The 14679-nt window shown below is 45.3% G+C and overlaps 1 protein-coding gene across 3 annotated transcripts in view; it reads left to right on the top strand.

The window, feature by feature from the left end:
• The first annotated feature begins 2010 nt into the window (after positions 1–2010).
• DIS3L2 (DIS3 like 3'-5' exoribonuclease 2) overlaps positions 2011–14679 on the top strand; it is a 202211-nt gene continuing 189542 nt past the window's right edge. Inside the window, exons 1-2 of one of the 3 annotated variants that reach the window (XM_085325058.1) lie at positions 2011–2069; positions 4686–5405. In XM_085325058.1, the coding sequence (XP_085181184.1) occupies positions 4706–5405 (700 nt within the window). In that variant the 5' untranslated portion in view covers positions 2011–2069; positions 4686–4705. The other 2 variants (XM_085325059.1, XM_085325060.1) reach the window with 2 other exon arrangements.

Here is a 14679-nt window from a genome sequence, read left to right as displayed (position 1 = left end):
CCAGCAAAGCTAACCCCAGAAGTTTCCCATCAAGCTCGCAGGGCTCTGAGATCCTGTCAAAGCTGCAGATGAGACCAGAATAAATCCGCATGGAGAGGGACATGAGATGACCACAGATAGTGCTCTTAGCCTCCTTTTGTTCCTACTGTATTTACAAGTGAACTTTTGAGCCAGTGGAGACTGATTTCCCCAAGATTGAAACATCCCTGGCTCCAGCAAGGCAACCACAGCTGGGAGCTGCCCTTTGGGGCTCTGTGGGTGGCTTCGCATGGGGGGAGCCTGGTGGAGTTTGGCTGCTGTGGGGAGCTTCACCTCCAGTCTTTCCATCTCCAGCTTTCTCCATGTGGCTTCAGGGAGGGCTTAGCAGTGCCAGCTGGCAGGAGGGTCTCGAGGTAAGTGTGTCTAGGAGGAACAGGACTGGCAGTCACAAGTGATGCCACACTCTTAAGCAGGCATCACAGAGAGCCTTGTGGCCTCTACAGGTGGTGGACGTCAGGTGCTGAGGGCATGGACCTGCTCCCTGTGGGGCACCACAGAGCAGGCATCTTCTTGTCCTCAAGTGAAGGTGCAGCACAGACAGCTGCTGAGACCTACATTTCTGCTGAAGAAAAGGCTGAACATAGCACTCCTTCCCTGCTGGAGCCTTGCTTGCAGATGTCAGCTCAAGACCCCTTCAAACCCTTCCCCCATATCCTGAGGGGCTGCCCCAGGCAAAGAGCTCGAAAGGGGTTAATTCCTTTCCCAGCAGTGGTGCCATGAGGCTAGTTTCTTGCGCCTCAATTTTTCTTCAGGCTGAAATTCTTTGGCAAACCCAGCTGAGTTTGCAGAAAACAGTAGGATGACCAAACCTTCTATTCCCAGCAAGCCAGACCCTGAATATGACTCTGCTACAAACCCCTGTGGGAGGTCTGCAGCCACAGACAGAGAAGGCAGTAAAATTCCCGGAGTCCCGTTGCTTGTTTTAATGTCACCCTCCGATGCGAAGCCTGACTTTTCCCAGCAGAGATCAGGCCACTGCCACTCAAAACTGTGTCTGTCATTTGCTTGGAAGATGTAGTGTGGATGGGCTGGAGGATTCAACAGGTTGCCTTGTGCCTGGCCTCCAGTGCTAGGGGAGTGGGAAAGCCAATGGCTCAGGAAACAGGAGCATGAGAGCTTGTCCTGCTCTCCTTTGCAGTGAAGGTGAGGCCACATAGCTCTGGACCCATGACCTGGACTTTCTCATGCTGCCTTTGAAGGCACAGATGCCCTCAAAGCTCTGAGGGTCTCCAAGGACCTAAATCACCAGTTTCACTTCTTTCTAATCTTAAATCAGCTAAAACTATGCTTTTTTTTGCTGTTCTGACTTGAAATTTTGTCTGCAGCAGGAGCGCTGGCCGTGAGCTGGACCAAAACCGTGCCAGAGACTTCAGCTGGCACTGGCTGGCAAGGGCACTCTGCAACAACCGGGGATGSCTTTGCAGGCTGGTGGGAAGGTCTGGCTTTGCTCTCTGCTGCGGTGCCAGCCAGCGCTTTCCCTCTCCCCATGGCGCCTTGGCCCTGTGAGGGCCGGGAGCCATTCCCTACTGCCACTAACAGAGGGGGGCTGCGAGCCAAGCCCGAGCTCTCCGGCCAGCTGCCTGCTGGTGGCAGTCTGGGCAGGCGCAAGGCAGGCTCCCTTCCACCCTCGGGACCCTGCGGCCAGCCCACCAGCTCCCTTACAGGCCTGGTCTCCTGCCTGCTGCTCAGCCCTCCCTCCTCCATGCCCCAGGACGTGCCCCCACTGTGTCCCAGCACCATCCTGCTCATCCACGCAGCCTGCCCCATGTCACCGGCGCTGCCGAGGGTTCCGGCCTGGGCTGTGGGGCAGGGAGCGTGTGTGTGTGGGGGGGTCCTGCCCTGGCCTCCCCCTACAGCCGTGCAGGGGCTGCGCCCACCTTGCCCGGTTGAGAGCGAGCGCTTCGCACCTGAGGCCTTCTGGGCCCTGCCGCAGCCCGTAGCCCGCCTCTGACCCGGAAGTGGACGGGGGGGGGGGGCGTTGGGACATTTAAACGGCGCGGAGCGGCGTGGCGCGGGCAGCGGCGGGGCCGGTGAGTGGCGGCGGGGCCGGGCGGGGGGGGGCCTGGCCGCGCCGCCCCCCTCTTCCGGGGCCCGTCACCTGCGTCCCTGGCGGCGGGTGGCGGCAGCAGCAGCTCCTCAACCGGGCCCGGTACCGCGCGGGCCCGTCAGCGCGGCGCTGCCGCCGTCATCCCGGGGCCCGGCCTGCCCCGACGGGTCTCGCCCCCGGCCTTTGCTGCCCCTCGAGGCCGGGCATCGCCGCGGCGGCTCGCTCCGGCGTGGAGACGTCCTGCGCGGTCCGGTCCCGGCGCAGGCGCTGCAGCGAGGCGGTGATAGTCCGGTGCGAGTCCCCGAAGTGCCCGTTGAAGGGGGCGGCTCTCGGGCCTGCCGCTGGTCAGCAGGATGTGGAAGGCAGGTTCTGGAGCTGCGGTCCTTGTGGCGCTTCTCGCTGTGTAGCRGATGCTCCTGAGCTCGCTCCTGTGGTGCACTTGGAAAAAATCCTGTGTTCACAGCTCGGTGACGTGTGGGTGTTGAAGGCTGGTGCTGATCTTCCAAAATAGTTAAGTGAGAGTCTTCCACTGGCATTTTCCTGGTAAAGCAGTGTTTCCCTCTGCCAGGTGTGTTTGCATCTCTGCCCTGCCTGGTGGAACTAGGYGGACTGGGTATATATCTTGTACCTATCTGTGCCTTCACATCACTGCCCARTTGCTAGGAAGCTGTGAGTTTGTAGTCACCCATGGGGTGCTAATAATGAAATTGTAATCTTTAGGGGGTTTGTAAGACCTTTTCTTGCAAGTGCTACAATTCTTAATTRTTATGTGATGTAAACTGTAGTGGTGGCAAGAAACAAATTTTTATTCTTTACTTGTAGGTAAAATGGCAAACTCATGTATGCTGGAATCAGTGTTTGGAGAGTACTCTCACTGGCTCTTATAAATGCTATCTACCTCTATTGAATTGGCAGCTGGTGAAGATGACGTTAAAAGAAAGCTTACTGTAGACCTACCCGTGTGAGGGTTTTGTAATAGCTCTGTAGCAGGTCAGTCTATTAGAAAAGTTTAGGTATTGGCCAGCAGCAATGGAAAATCTCAGGAAAAAGAATCACAAACCACACAAAGAATTTTTCCTATTTATTCAGAGGTTTTTTATTTTTGCTTTGTATTGGGAAGTCTGTTCACATCCGTGCTCAATTACTTAATAAATCAAGTTGCAGTGTGTGTTGTTCCTCTGAAAGGGCCAGAGCAGGCACTCTGAGGAGAAACAAGCTCTGCAACCCCTAGTCTCCCAGTTCTCAGGCAATACGTGCACAGAGGAAAATGCCTGGATGCTTGCCCTCTGTGCAACTGCAGCAAAAGAGAGAAGAGATGGATAAGGGAGAAAGTGAATTCAAAGTGTAGTAGGAGCAGGGAAGGGAGTATAGACTTCGTTCCTGCTGAACCCTGTGCTTTGTCCTGCCAAGACCCCTGTGCTTAGAGAAGTGAAGAAGGAGAGAGTTAATGAACAATATTCTTTATTTCAGCACGGAGTCCAGTGCATATCAGTTCTGGCCTATGAGAGGTCACAGTGAGGCCCTGAATTTCTTGTCATAACAGCTGGGATGAAATACAGCTGTTAAGCTTCAAAGGTATCTTGAAGGAAAAAGAGACCTTTTTATAAAATCCTGCAGAAGACAGCAGTTGCTMTGAGAAATGTCAATACAAGGCTTCATTATCAATATTTTTATTGCTCTTCCATGTTAGATACAGCAAAGATCTTTGATTTGTCCTGTCCCTGCCTATAATTTTCCTTAGTAGTAGTGCTGAGCAAAATGTACTAGACTATTTTCCATCCAAAAACTTAAAAGGTAGAGCAGCTGAGACTGAAACAAAAGATGCTTGATCTGCCCTCATCCCACAAAGATGGGAGCGTGATACTATCTATAGAAACTGGTGCTGGATGGAGTGGTAGTCCATGTGTCTTAATCACTAAGAATGATGAGCTCTTGCAAGCTGTTTAGTTGAGCTAGGGAATTTTTTATGTCASTTACACTGAGAGTAGGTTTATGGCTAGAATGACAAGCTGAAATGGTTAGTCTTGATATCCAAAGCAAATGTGCTATATTATCTGGTAGAGTCAGTCACTGTAGAAACATGTATGTGATGTGAGGTAAGAGGTAAGGTATGTTCCTTTTACTGCAGCATTTAAGCACTCCAGTAAGGATGCAATTGTTCTTGAAGACTCTGGTTTGGACATGACAAGATTTTACTTTTGGTAACCTCTAAATTTATGCATCTAATATGGTCTGTCGGTTCCTGCCTTTATCTGCCAGGCTTTTACAAAGGCAAGGAAGAGAGAATTATAGGAAACATTTATATTTGGGATATAAGTATCTGGGCAGAATCCCTGTTTTGTGTGGTTTAGACAGATATGGCTTACAGGCTCACTTCTAGGTCACTGCCAAAGATTTACTACTGGCCAGCTGTTGACTTGATCATGCTTTAATACCCCTGTCCCCAGTGTAGTATCTTATCATCCTGCAATTTCTTTAAGGATGAATGCATTCTTATTTACTGAACTTTCGTGTCTGTTAGCATAATCAAATTTTGACCCTTTGTTTTGAGAAAATAACCCTTTTTTTCCCCCCTGTGTCTATTTGCAACTCTTTGAAGTCTGGGCCTTGTATTACACTATGGATCAGCTGGGGTATATGAGAAGTGCTTCTGCCCAAGGTACCAAAGAGGGATTAAGCAAGCCTGCTGTTCCTCAGAAGAACGCTTATGCTAGGCTTGTGCAGAAGCACCACAGTGGCCGATTCCGGTCCTATCTGAATCACATTGCACAGAAGATGCAGCTGGAAGAGAATAGTCCCAGTGACCCCAGCTCAGATCCAGAACCATCCCTGAGGAGAGGCCTGGTGAAGGATGATGTAGCAAGGAATGGGTTGAATGTGCACAGCTATTCACCAGTCAGAACATCTCATCTGGAACAAACCGTGTCTGGAGGATTTGAGAAACTGAATGAAGATAAACCCCAAACTACTCTGAGCAAATGTCACCATAGAAAAGATGCCAGTATTAGCCCAGAAGGTGACGTGGAGGAAGACTACTACATAAAGCAGCATGGAGCTGCAGCTGACTTGTTAAATACGAGTGATACCCTGGGTGGGAGAGTATCAAACAGCCCGAGACACAGTACGGCTCTGCAGAAGTCTTCTGGTTCTGAAGAAAAGGATGAGGAGGACATGTGGAAGAAGAAACATAAGAAACGAGGCAGGTGTCCTGCCAGCACAGCTACAGCAGCTGGACGCTTGTTGACTGAGCGCTCTAGTGGGGATGTGCTGGCAGCAAATGCCAGGAAAACCAGTCACTTGTCTTCTGGTCAAATCCAAGGTGAGTGCAAACTGATGAACTGTTTGGTGCATTTGCTACAATTACCATGGAACCAAATGTGGTGTGTCTGTTAGTCATGAGTGAGTTAACATGAGCCAGTTCTACTCAGTCCAAGTTAGTCAGCCCTTAGTTACCTGTGGGTGGCTTTGTCCTAGTTTACAAGTAAGCCATACTGCATGTGCAAACATGTGCAAATGACTTTGTGTGGAGCCAGCTTGGTTCTGGCAGGATCTAATCCTCTTGGCGTAGGCTCTGTGAATGTGGCTGTACTGCTTCCAGGACCAGCTCAAGACTCGGAGAGCCTAACTTCTGTGGTGTGTCTAAATTAATAAGACGGCTGGATCTGAGCTGATTCAGGGCAGAGTCATGATTCCCTTTTGCATCACCTGTTTGGATCTGGAGTGCTGGTTAGCTTTTGCAGCAAGCACAAGTCCGTCTGGTACTCGGGGTCTGAGATGCCTGTATAATATCTGATTCTGGATATGGAGTGCTGACACCAATAATTTTGCTTTTAGTAACAAAGGGACCACATCTTGCCATAATACAGTGAATGTCTCTTAAATGCAATGTTTGGAGGGAAAAGTCTACTTGTAGATATATACAGTTCTTTATTTAAAAAAAAGAAAAATCAACAAGCAATGAAAGCCAGGCACTTTAAGTCTCTCRGTGTAATGGGTTAAAACTTCCTCTGAATGGTATTTATGGGGAAATACTTGGATAGCCTGCACTTACACAAGCTCCTACTGCAGAAGCTCATAAATGTCATTGCATTAAATTATCTGTAACAAGTAGTAAAGAGATCGATTTCTCAGCTGGGTAAGATGGGCCTGAGGCCTATCAACTCTTGGATTGGAAATCAAGTAAATTTAACTGAATCAGTCTTGTAAAACTATGCCCCATCACTCAAAAGTGGCAAGTAATATGCTTCTGACATTTGCTGTATTTTTCAGGCTATGAAAGTATATTGTGTGCTTAAGWTGGTAAACTTCCATGAGTTATTGCAAGACAAATCATGGTTAGACATTTATCACAAGCAGATTACGTTAATGTTTGATGAGCCTGATTTGAGGGACTTTTTTGCATGCCTCATTGTAACTAACGCTTCTGTATTTATTGTGCTAGCCTGTTATAATAGGCTTTACTGCCTTTTACTCTTCAGGGAACTAGTTGCTTTTGGTGACCAGGGAAGAACAGCTAATAGATGTTCCATGCTAATGTTTAGTTTAGACTAGTTGATTTGTTAATGTTGCATGATGCACTTTGGAGAAGTTTAGCTTGACACACTGTGAACTAATTGCATGGATACTACATGTGGCTTGAGATTTGGACCCGCTGCAGACCAAGCCAATCTAATTTGAGGGTGCTGTGGGTCGGGACTCTGCTTTGCTTCTCTTCCTTCTGCCAGCACTGATGTCTGCTTGATCCTGCAGTGAGTTAGTTCAGGGAATCCAACTACTGTGAAAATTCCCGAAAGCAAACTACCAAAAGAAAAGTAAATAGCTTTCTGCTCTAAAGCTGGCACGCTGGTTGCAAGGGCCTCCGCTTTTGTGGACAAGCATGATGTTAGGACACCTTCCTTAGAGAGGTGCTGTAATGGGAAAGGTCTCTGGCATATCTGCCTCTGTCTCATATGTCCTGCTGTTTACACTGCTGTGACAGACTGTTGCTGTAGCCCTGAGCCCTCCCCTGGCACTGGCCACTCCAAACTAGATAGCTGGAGTGCTTCCCAGAAGCAGCCTTGCTTAAGTGCTGTCCTGCCTGAGCAGTTCGGAGAAGTGCCCTGACCTCAGTGGAAAGCTTACCTGGTGTTTCCTGTGTTCTCAGTCCAAAACCAAGCCTGGCCCCTGGAGGCCCTGTTAGGTTCTCTAGTCTCTTCTGAAATAGACACAAGGGCTTGTTTCCAGCTCATCATCAACTCAGGAGACAGCAGTCCCTGGGGAGGTGGTAGTCTCCCTAGTAGTCCCTTGGGGAGAAGTTATGCAAGTCTCASCAGTAACAGTGTGTTATACTCTTAATTTCCTTTCTGCCCTGAAGGATCAAGGTAAACTTCTAAAACAATGTTTTAGACTCAAATTTGTCCTGAATTGGAAGCTTGTTCAAAATAGTGTCTTGCATGGATTCACTGTGTTCATGGAGAAAACTGCAATGCTTTGTATATTGTTTTCTGTGACTTTCTTAAGCTGGTATGTGTATGTGTTTTCTGCTGTGGGAGAAGTGTGATCTTATCAACCCTTCCCATCCCTTCTGGGAAGCCCCTCTTGTATTAGGAAAACAAAAATACCTGTTTAATGAGCAGGTCTAAAGGGTGTAAGTGGATTAAAAAGATTTTTCCTCACTACAAATGAGGAGGTCCCAAATTTCAAGAAAAAAAGCCTATTAAATGGAAAGTCTGGAAGACTTAAAAGTGTATCTGTGAAAAAAAGTGCATGTATGATTTTTTTTTTAGCCTAGAATGAAACTCTAGCCTGACTTTCAAAGCAAGCACCTGCAGCTCTCTACTGTTTTAGCTGGGAGTGGGGTTCTACAAACCCTCTGAAAATCAATTATTTATTTAGAAACTTAGTATAAAGAACTAGAGCAAAAAATGTTGACCCTGATGTTTGACCTCCCAGGTGGAAAATTCACACTGTGGGAAGGATTATTGGAAAATTATTTACTTAACAGTGACACCCTTCCTTTTCTTCCCCCTGCATAGTTGAACTGGTTACACTCCAGAACACTTRGAGGGATGTGAAAACAGTTTCTTGCGGAGGAAAGAAAAAGGGGAAAAGATTTTATATATGATTCAAAGAAACCTCTTTCCTGCTGTTTCAGTTTGAGTATGTTTTAGTACTCTTGTTCAAGTGAAATGAAGGTTTTACAATATGCAAGTGCTTAGGTATAAGACCTTGTACATCATAGGACCGGATTAATATTCTCTCACTTCAAAGCTCATCTTTTTCTCTTGATGCTGATATAAGTCATATTACTTTGCATAGGCAGGTGTCTAGTTTGATCAGTTTAAATCAAGGCTTGCGAAACTATGGTGGCAAGAATTGCTTCTGTCACAGCAGTGAGGCATATCAGCTTTTCAGTAGTGACGTTTCCCCACAAATTAACTCTCTTCAGGCTGTTGTAGGCTTTCGGAAAAGCTCTTTGAGCTAATCTCAAAGCCAAGCATCTATCTTCGTATTGGTTTGTTTCACTATCCTCTTAACAGTTCTTCAATTCAGATTTAGCCATAGACAGGTTTGCAATGACCCTAAAAGCAAAAATGCTAAAATTGAAGGCAAACCTGCTGAAGGCTGAGAAAACCAGTTGAATGCCATGGAACAGGCCCTGGGGAGTGAGGGGCTGTTCCTGGGCAACATCCCCTCAAAGGCACAGCAGTTCTGATGGCCTTGGGGGAAAGCAGMGCAGTCAGTGGAGTTGTAGCAAGTGTCATTGACCTCAGGAGCTCGCTGCCAGCGATATGCTGTGCTTTACTGGAACAGCTGAGAAGCCTTGGTAGTGATCTGCTAATTCCCTAAGTTTGAGAACTGCTGGTCCTAAACAGAAAAAAATCACTAAGGTATAAAATGGGCAAAATTACTCACTRGCTCTTTCAAATGATATATCTCGCCCATGATTCAGCTGTTACCTTTCTGCACTACCCCCGTGCTGTGTTATCTAAAGTATTGCAGAGGGGGATGCTAAGGACAAGTGACTGCATCTGGTGGGCTGTCTTACAGGAGAAGCTAAATTTAAACTGTACATAACTTTAACCTCTGTAATTACTGCCTATACCATTCTGTACTGTAGGGCGCCAAGGCTTACGTTAGGAGATAGAAATAATTTAATAACAAATAATCACGAGGCTGTAAATGTGCCAGTCTCTTCTCTTCTGGTGTCCCAGAGTGACTACTTTTGCTGTGCTGACATACTACTCTTAATGTAATGAATGAAAAGGCTGACTTGGGAGCTCTGGTTTCGTGTGAATTCAAGGAACAACATGTTTAAAACTTGAAAGTGGCACTGTCCTGTGTGATCTGTAATTGCCAAATGGACCCTGCTGTTGGAGACATCAGGGTGGAGATCATGGTGTGCCTCAGTGCAAACTTTGATGCGGGTGATGATGGAAAGAGGGATTCCAGCTTGGAAAAGGAAACCATCTTTCTGGGTTCAGAAGAATATTCTTAATCTTACTAGCTGCTGCAGGCATCTTTGAAATTCCTGGTACTCTTTCTTGGGGGCTGTCTGCAGATCTATTTAGAAGTTGCTCTGAGCTGTTTTTCCCCATTATTAAAAGTTGTCATCTAACTCCAACTACGCTGACTCTAAGAGGAGTCTCTATACTGCTCTGTTTTTTTGGTATTTGGTACATCTTSTTTATCAATAAAGACTCTCTGTCACAATGAGTGAAATATCCCCATTATTCATGAACTAGTTCATCCTGCTCTGGACCTGGTACTTTTTTTCTCCTCCTCCCAGGCAGATCTTTTTTTCAAGCTTCCATTGTGCTCAGTAGGTTCCTTCCCAGCTGTGGGTTTGGGACACAGGCTTATAGATGTAGCACCTGGCTCTCTGCAGTTTTGTCTGCTGGAGTAGTGTGTACTCCAGATTCCCTACGGGCATATCTTATATAGCTGTTAGATAGATCTAGATAGATCTGTATCATCTTTGATGTAAGAGATTTTCTCTCTTAGGGCTGAATGATAACAAAATCTAACAGGGACTTTGTAAAGCTCTTCAAACAATTCTGCAGAATGGAGCAATAAATACAGACCTAGATAGCACAATAAAATGCATACGAGCACTTCTGTGCTTTGTTTTCTCCTCTGTGCAGAGGAATTAAGGATCCTTCCCCTCTCCTATGCAGCCAATTTTCTTTCCTCCTTGGTTAAAAGAGAAGCCCCTCTACTATGATAGCATGCCCCTTGCATTCTCTACTGTGCTCTCTCACATCCTTACCAAGAATTCATCTTTGTTTTTTTCTGGAGTTTTTCCACCTCTCCCTTTTCCCCTAACTCACTGGAGTCTTGCGGAGTTTTAAYGTAGGATGTGACCATTTGTTTTGTTTTGTCCAAAGAACTTTGCAGTTGAGAGCGCTGAGTTTGAACAACCCTCTGTTGTCCCTTCTCTGAAACATGAGACAGCCCTGAAACTGTATGTTGAACTCAATGTACTATATTAGCAGTCTCAAACTTTAGGAAGATGATTGCATAGAGATGCATTCAACAAATTGTTATTCCTTTCTGTGCGACTATAATGTCTGCCAGGATAATTGCCATAAAGCGCCATGTTCTGAAGTTTCTTTTTGTACAAACCCTAATAAAGCAGAAAATCAACCTAAAATGATTTCTAAAAATCATTAATTATGAAGCTTGTAGGTTTTCATCTAATGCAGTTTCTCTGCCCAGTGTTTTCCCTGTATCTCCTGAACCTCTGGGTTTTTAGGGTGTTAAGATTTAGTTAAATTTCCTTGCTAGCAAAAGCCTTTTATGAAGCCCTCTGTGTTTGTGTTTTTTTTTTTTTTTTTTTTTTTTTTTTTTTTTCTTTCCTTTTCTTTTTTTTTGTTCCTTTTTTTTTTTTTTTTTTTTTTTTTTTTTTGTCTTAATCAAAAGCTCTAAGGGTTTTCCTACTTCAGTCAAGAGTTAGTCATCAAAATCTCTTTTCAGACTGCCTGATGCTTCTGAACTAAAAGGGCTTACAGCCCCTTTCCCTTGAGGACAGGAGTACTAGCTGTTTTTGCAGGCGTTTGTCTGTAACGTGCTAGTAGTTGAGATTTGCATGGCTGCTATGTGGAACTTCACATAGGTATTTTTGATGTGTTGCTTTCATCAGTAAGGAGTTTAGACCAAGCTGCATGTTTTATTTGGGACAGCAAAGTTTCAGTTGCTTTTGGGACATGTGTGCTTCTCACTCCTGTTTTTGAGGGAATGTTACTGGTAAATAGTACATTCCTGAGTCTGCTGGAAAGCCTAAAAAAACCATATGCCTAAACAYGCTGCCATCTAAACATGGGGTGCAGCATGATCTTTGGAAACACATCTTCYGGCTGCACTAGAGTTTTCAAGGATCTCAGGAGCCTGAGTACCAGAGAGACAGTGAGGTGACTTTATTGATGCTGAAAGCTTGAGCGGAGCAGGATGCTTGTGTTCCTCCAGTGGCCGATTGCTTTGAAAGAAGTTCAGGTATTGCAGGGCCGGGTGCAGAGTTGGTAGCTGCAGACACCCTCCTCACGAAGAACAGCTCCACCAGCTTTGCTAGGTAACCTCCTGAAGCTCCTCTCACTAAAAGCTTCACGGGTTTATGATGTGACTGAGATATCTTGCCCATCTGTCAGGGTCAGCGTGCCCCCTGAGCAGAAACAGACAACTGCTGGGTAACAGCAGGCCTCATCTGCCACAGCAGAAGATTTCCATGGCCTTTTCTGATTTATTGTCTGATGCTTGGCATTTATGTGCCCAGTGGTACTTAAACAACTTGGGCAGCTTCCACAGAGTGTCTCTGGCAATCAGGCTGGTGTTCAGCGTCCTAGGTTTTTTTTTTTTTTTTTTTTTTTTTTTAAGTGCTGCTCAATGATGTTAATGAGTTTTTGGCTGCAACTGTGATATTTGAAACATGCAGGACGGGTAAAGGAAATGTTCTGAGATGGCTTTCCTAGATGTTTGATGGGCACAGCTGGTCAAGAAATGCGAGCCTGAGCAAGAAGGCAAAACTGCAAGGGTTTTGTCTTTCCATCATATACTTAATTTGTATTTGTCTTTGTTCCTCTGAGGGAAGTCTGAAGGAAGAACCACAACTTTCACTTTTCTTTTTTCATAAGACAAACTTAAGATAACATTACTTTCTGGTGGTGAGCCTTCCAGTTCTTGCGTGGTGAAATTCAGCACTTAAGAATGCTGTTATCTCCCTATCTGGCACCAGTAAATATGAGCCAGCAATCCAATAAAGTCCATAGATTCCGCTCAGTAAATGGAGAATGTTGATTGCTCTGGAAATCTTTTAGATGTCGATAATCTTTGCCAGGTCCAATGTAATGTTCTTTAGATGACGTTAATCATAGTAAGATATGAGAGAGGAGGGAAGACTGAATTTACTGTATGGCCTCATCTGAGAAACGCATGAAAAATAGGATGCTCGTTTCTCTAATGGTTTAGCAACGTCATCACAAACATAAATTTCTGTGGTGCTTTTGATAGAATAAAGTGTTGCATTCCTGAACCTTGTGCAACTGTAATGTTTTTGGCTAAGATCAGCTATAGTATGTGAGTTAATATCTGGTGCATCCTCTCTTGGGGAGATGAGACCCTGCCCTTGCAGGGACTGTGGTTTTGTGTGTGATCTAATAACTGTCTTCTGTGCCCATCACCAGTGTCTTACCTACACTGTGGTGGAATAAGACAGAACTATGTTGCAGAAGCTCTTACATTTGSCAGCAAGTTGTTTTTTCTCCGTGAAGTAAATTTCTTCATGTGCTTGTGCTCATGTGAAAATGCGCATCCATGGAAACACTTTTTTTTTTTTACAGGTTACTATTAACCTGTTCTTGTATTTTAATTCATCTTTTTTCTTCTCTTCAGCTGCAATCTCTGATGTTAAGCCTTCTTTATTTAGCTCAGATAATTAGACCTGTCAGTCTGACATCTGTCTCAGAAAAATAATAGGCTGATACAAGAATTGATTTAAAATCTTTAATTTGTACTAAATTTGTTCTTAAATGTGAATTGGCATGAAGTCATGTAATACAGCTCCTGTTGAGCTTCCTCAGTATCAGTTTTTAACGAGATTACAAGTCTGTTGATAAAGGTATTGATGCCTAGCGTGGATGTACTAGCATAACAGAATCACAGTGCATGTATAATGGTTTAAAAACAGTTCAGTTGAAGTAATTAAATGCAGCTATACATTGAGAATTGTAACCAATGAGTGTGTCTGGTGGTTCCTACAGGGTTGTATTTTGATTCTGTGCCCTTTAACACTCTTGTCAACGATCAGGAAAAAAATGTACAAGTTTGAGAGTTTTCTGGATGACTTGGAGACTGCAGAGAGTAGTAAATAATGGGGGCAGTTACTGGCAGCTGTTTGCATCGTTTGGCAGACTGGGAGCAGGTGAAACAAAATCCATTTATTGAGCCTGTGTAGAGTCATGCTAGCAGTGCAGGGAGCCCAGTGTGGGAAGCAGCAGCTTGGAAAAAAAGTTTTGMGCTTTTGATGGATTAATCAATTGAACATCTCCCTCCTGTGAAACTTGGCTGAAAGGGTAATGTATGAGCATGGGATGTATGAGCGTGGGGACTGCAAGATGGAGTAGGGACTGCATGTGTCTTTGGCACAGCAGCAGCAGCTTCTGGAGTATTGTATCCTGTGGTGATGCCCTCTGTTCAGGGAGAATGGTAATGAATTGATGAATACTTGGAGAGCTACAAGGAAGATCAAAACACTGGGATCGTCAGTGAGTGATTTGAGGAATTCTTCTTTACTTATCAAAGAGATGCTAGGGGGAAGGGAGCTTTCAGTAAATTGCCTACATGGGTAACAGATGTTCAGTAACAGGCTACTCAGTTGAGCAGATTATGATATAATGCATTTGAGGTTAAACAAATCCAGGTTTGAAATAAAGTGCAATTTAATTCTGAGGGTAAATGACCACTGAAACACTTTTGCCAAGGATTGTGGTATGTGGCCTGTCACTGGCAAGTTGAAAAGCCTTGATAGCAAATTCTACCTAAAAAACAAAACAAGAAAACCCCCCAAACAAAAGCCCTACCGCTCTTCAAGAAGGGATTAATTTGAAAAAGCCTTCTGTCCTCTGCTATCCTTGAGGTCAGCACACCCTGATTGCCTTGGACGTCTTGTTCTGAGAATCTCCAAAATGTCTCTCTTGCTGGGGGTACCAAGGTAGGATGAATGCTTTGCAGCTGGCCTCAGCAGCTAATTGCATTTCCTCTCCAGGTCTTAATCGGTGCAGGGTTCTCTCTGCTGCCCAGCTCTGCAGCTCATGCTTCTGCCTCCCTTGTTCCGTATGCTAGTGTCCATCTCTTGCCCTCCTGCCTCCAGCCCCTTGTTGACTAGCTCCTTGAAATGCTGTGGGATGCATGTCCCTAACTCCCTCTTGTGGGGAAATACTAACTACAGAGTTGAAACTTGGCTGGGGCAGRATGGAAAGCAAAGTGTTGGAAACCTATTGCATGACAAGTCTTCTGTGACAAAAATACAAATTTCCAGAGTGCTCAAGCAAAATGTCAACACAAGCAGCTGCAGCGCATAGATGTATGGGGGCAGGTCATGCCTTGGAAAGTATTTCAGACTC

This window comes from Rhea americana, unplaced genomic scaffold (genome assembly GCF_003343005.1).
Source record: "Rhea americana isolate MKP2758 unplaced genomic scaffold, rheAme1 scaffold_96, whole genome shotgun sequence".
In the NCBI taxonomy this organism is placed as follows: domain Eukaryota; kingdom Metazoa; phylum Chordata; class Aves; order Rheiformes; family Rheidae; genus Rhea; species Rhea americana.
This window is presented reverse-complemented; position numbering and strand designations above follow the sequence as displayed.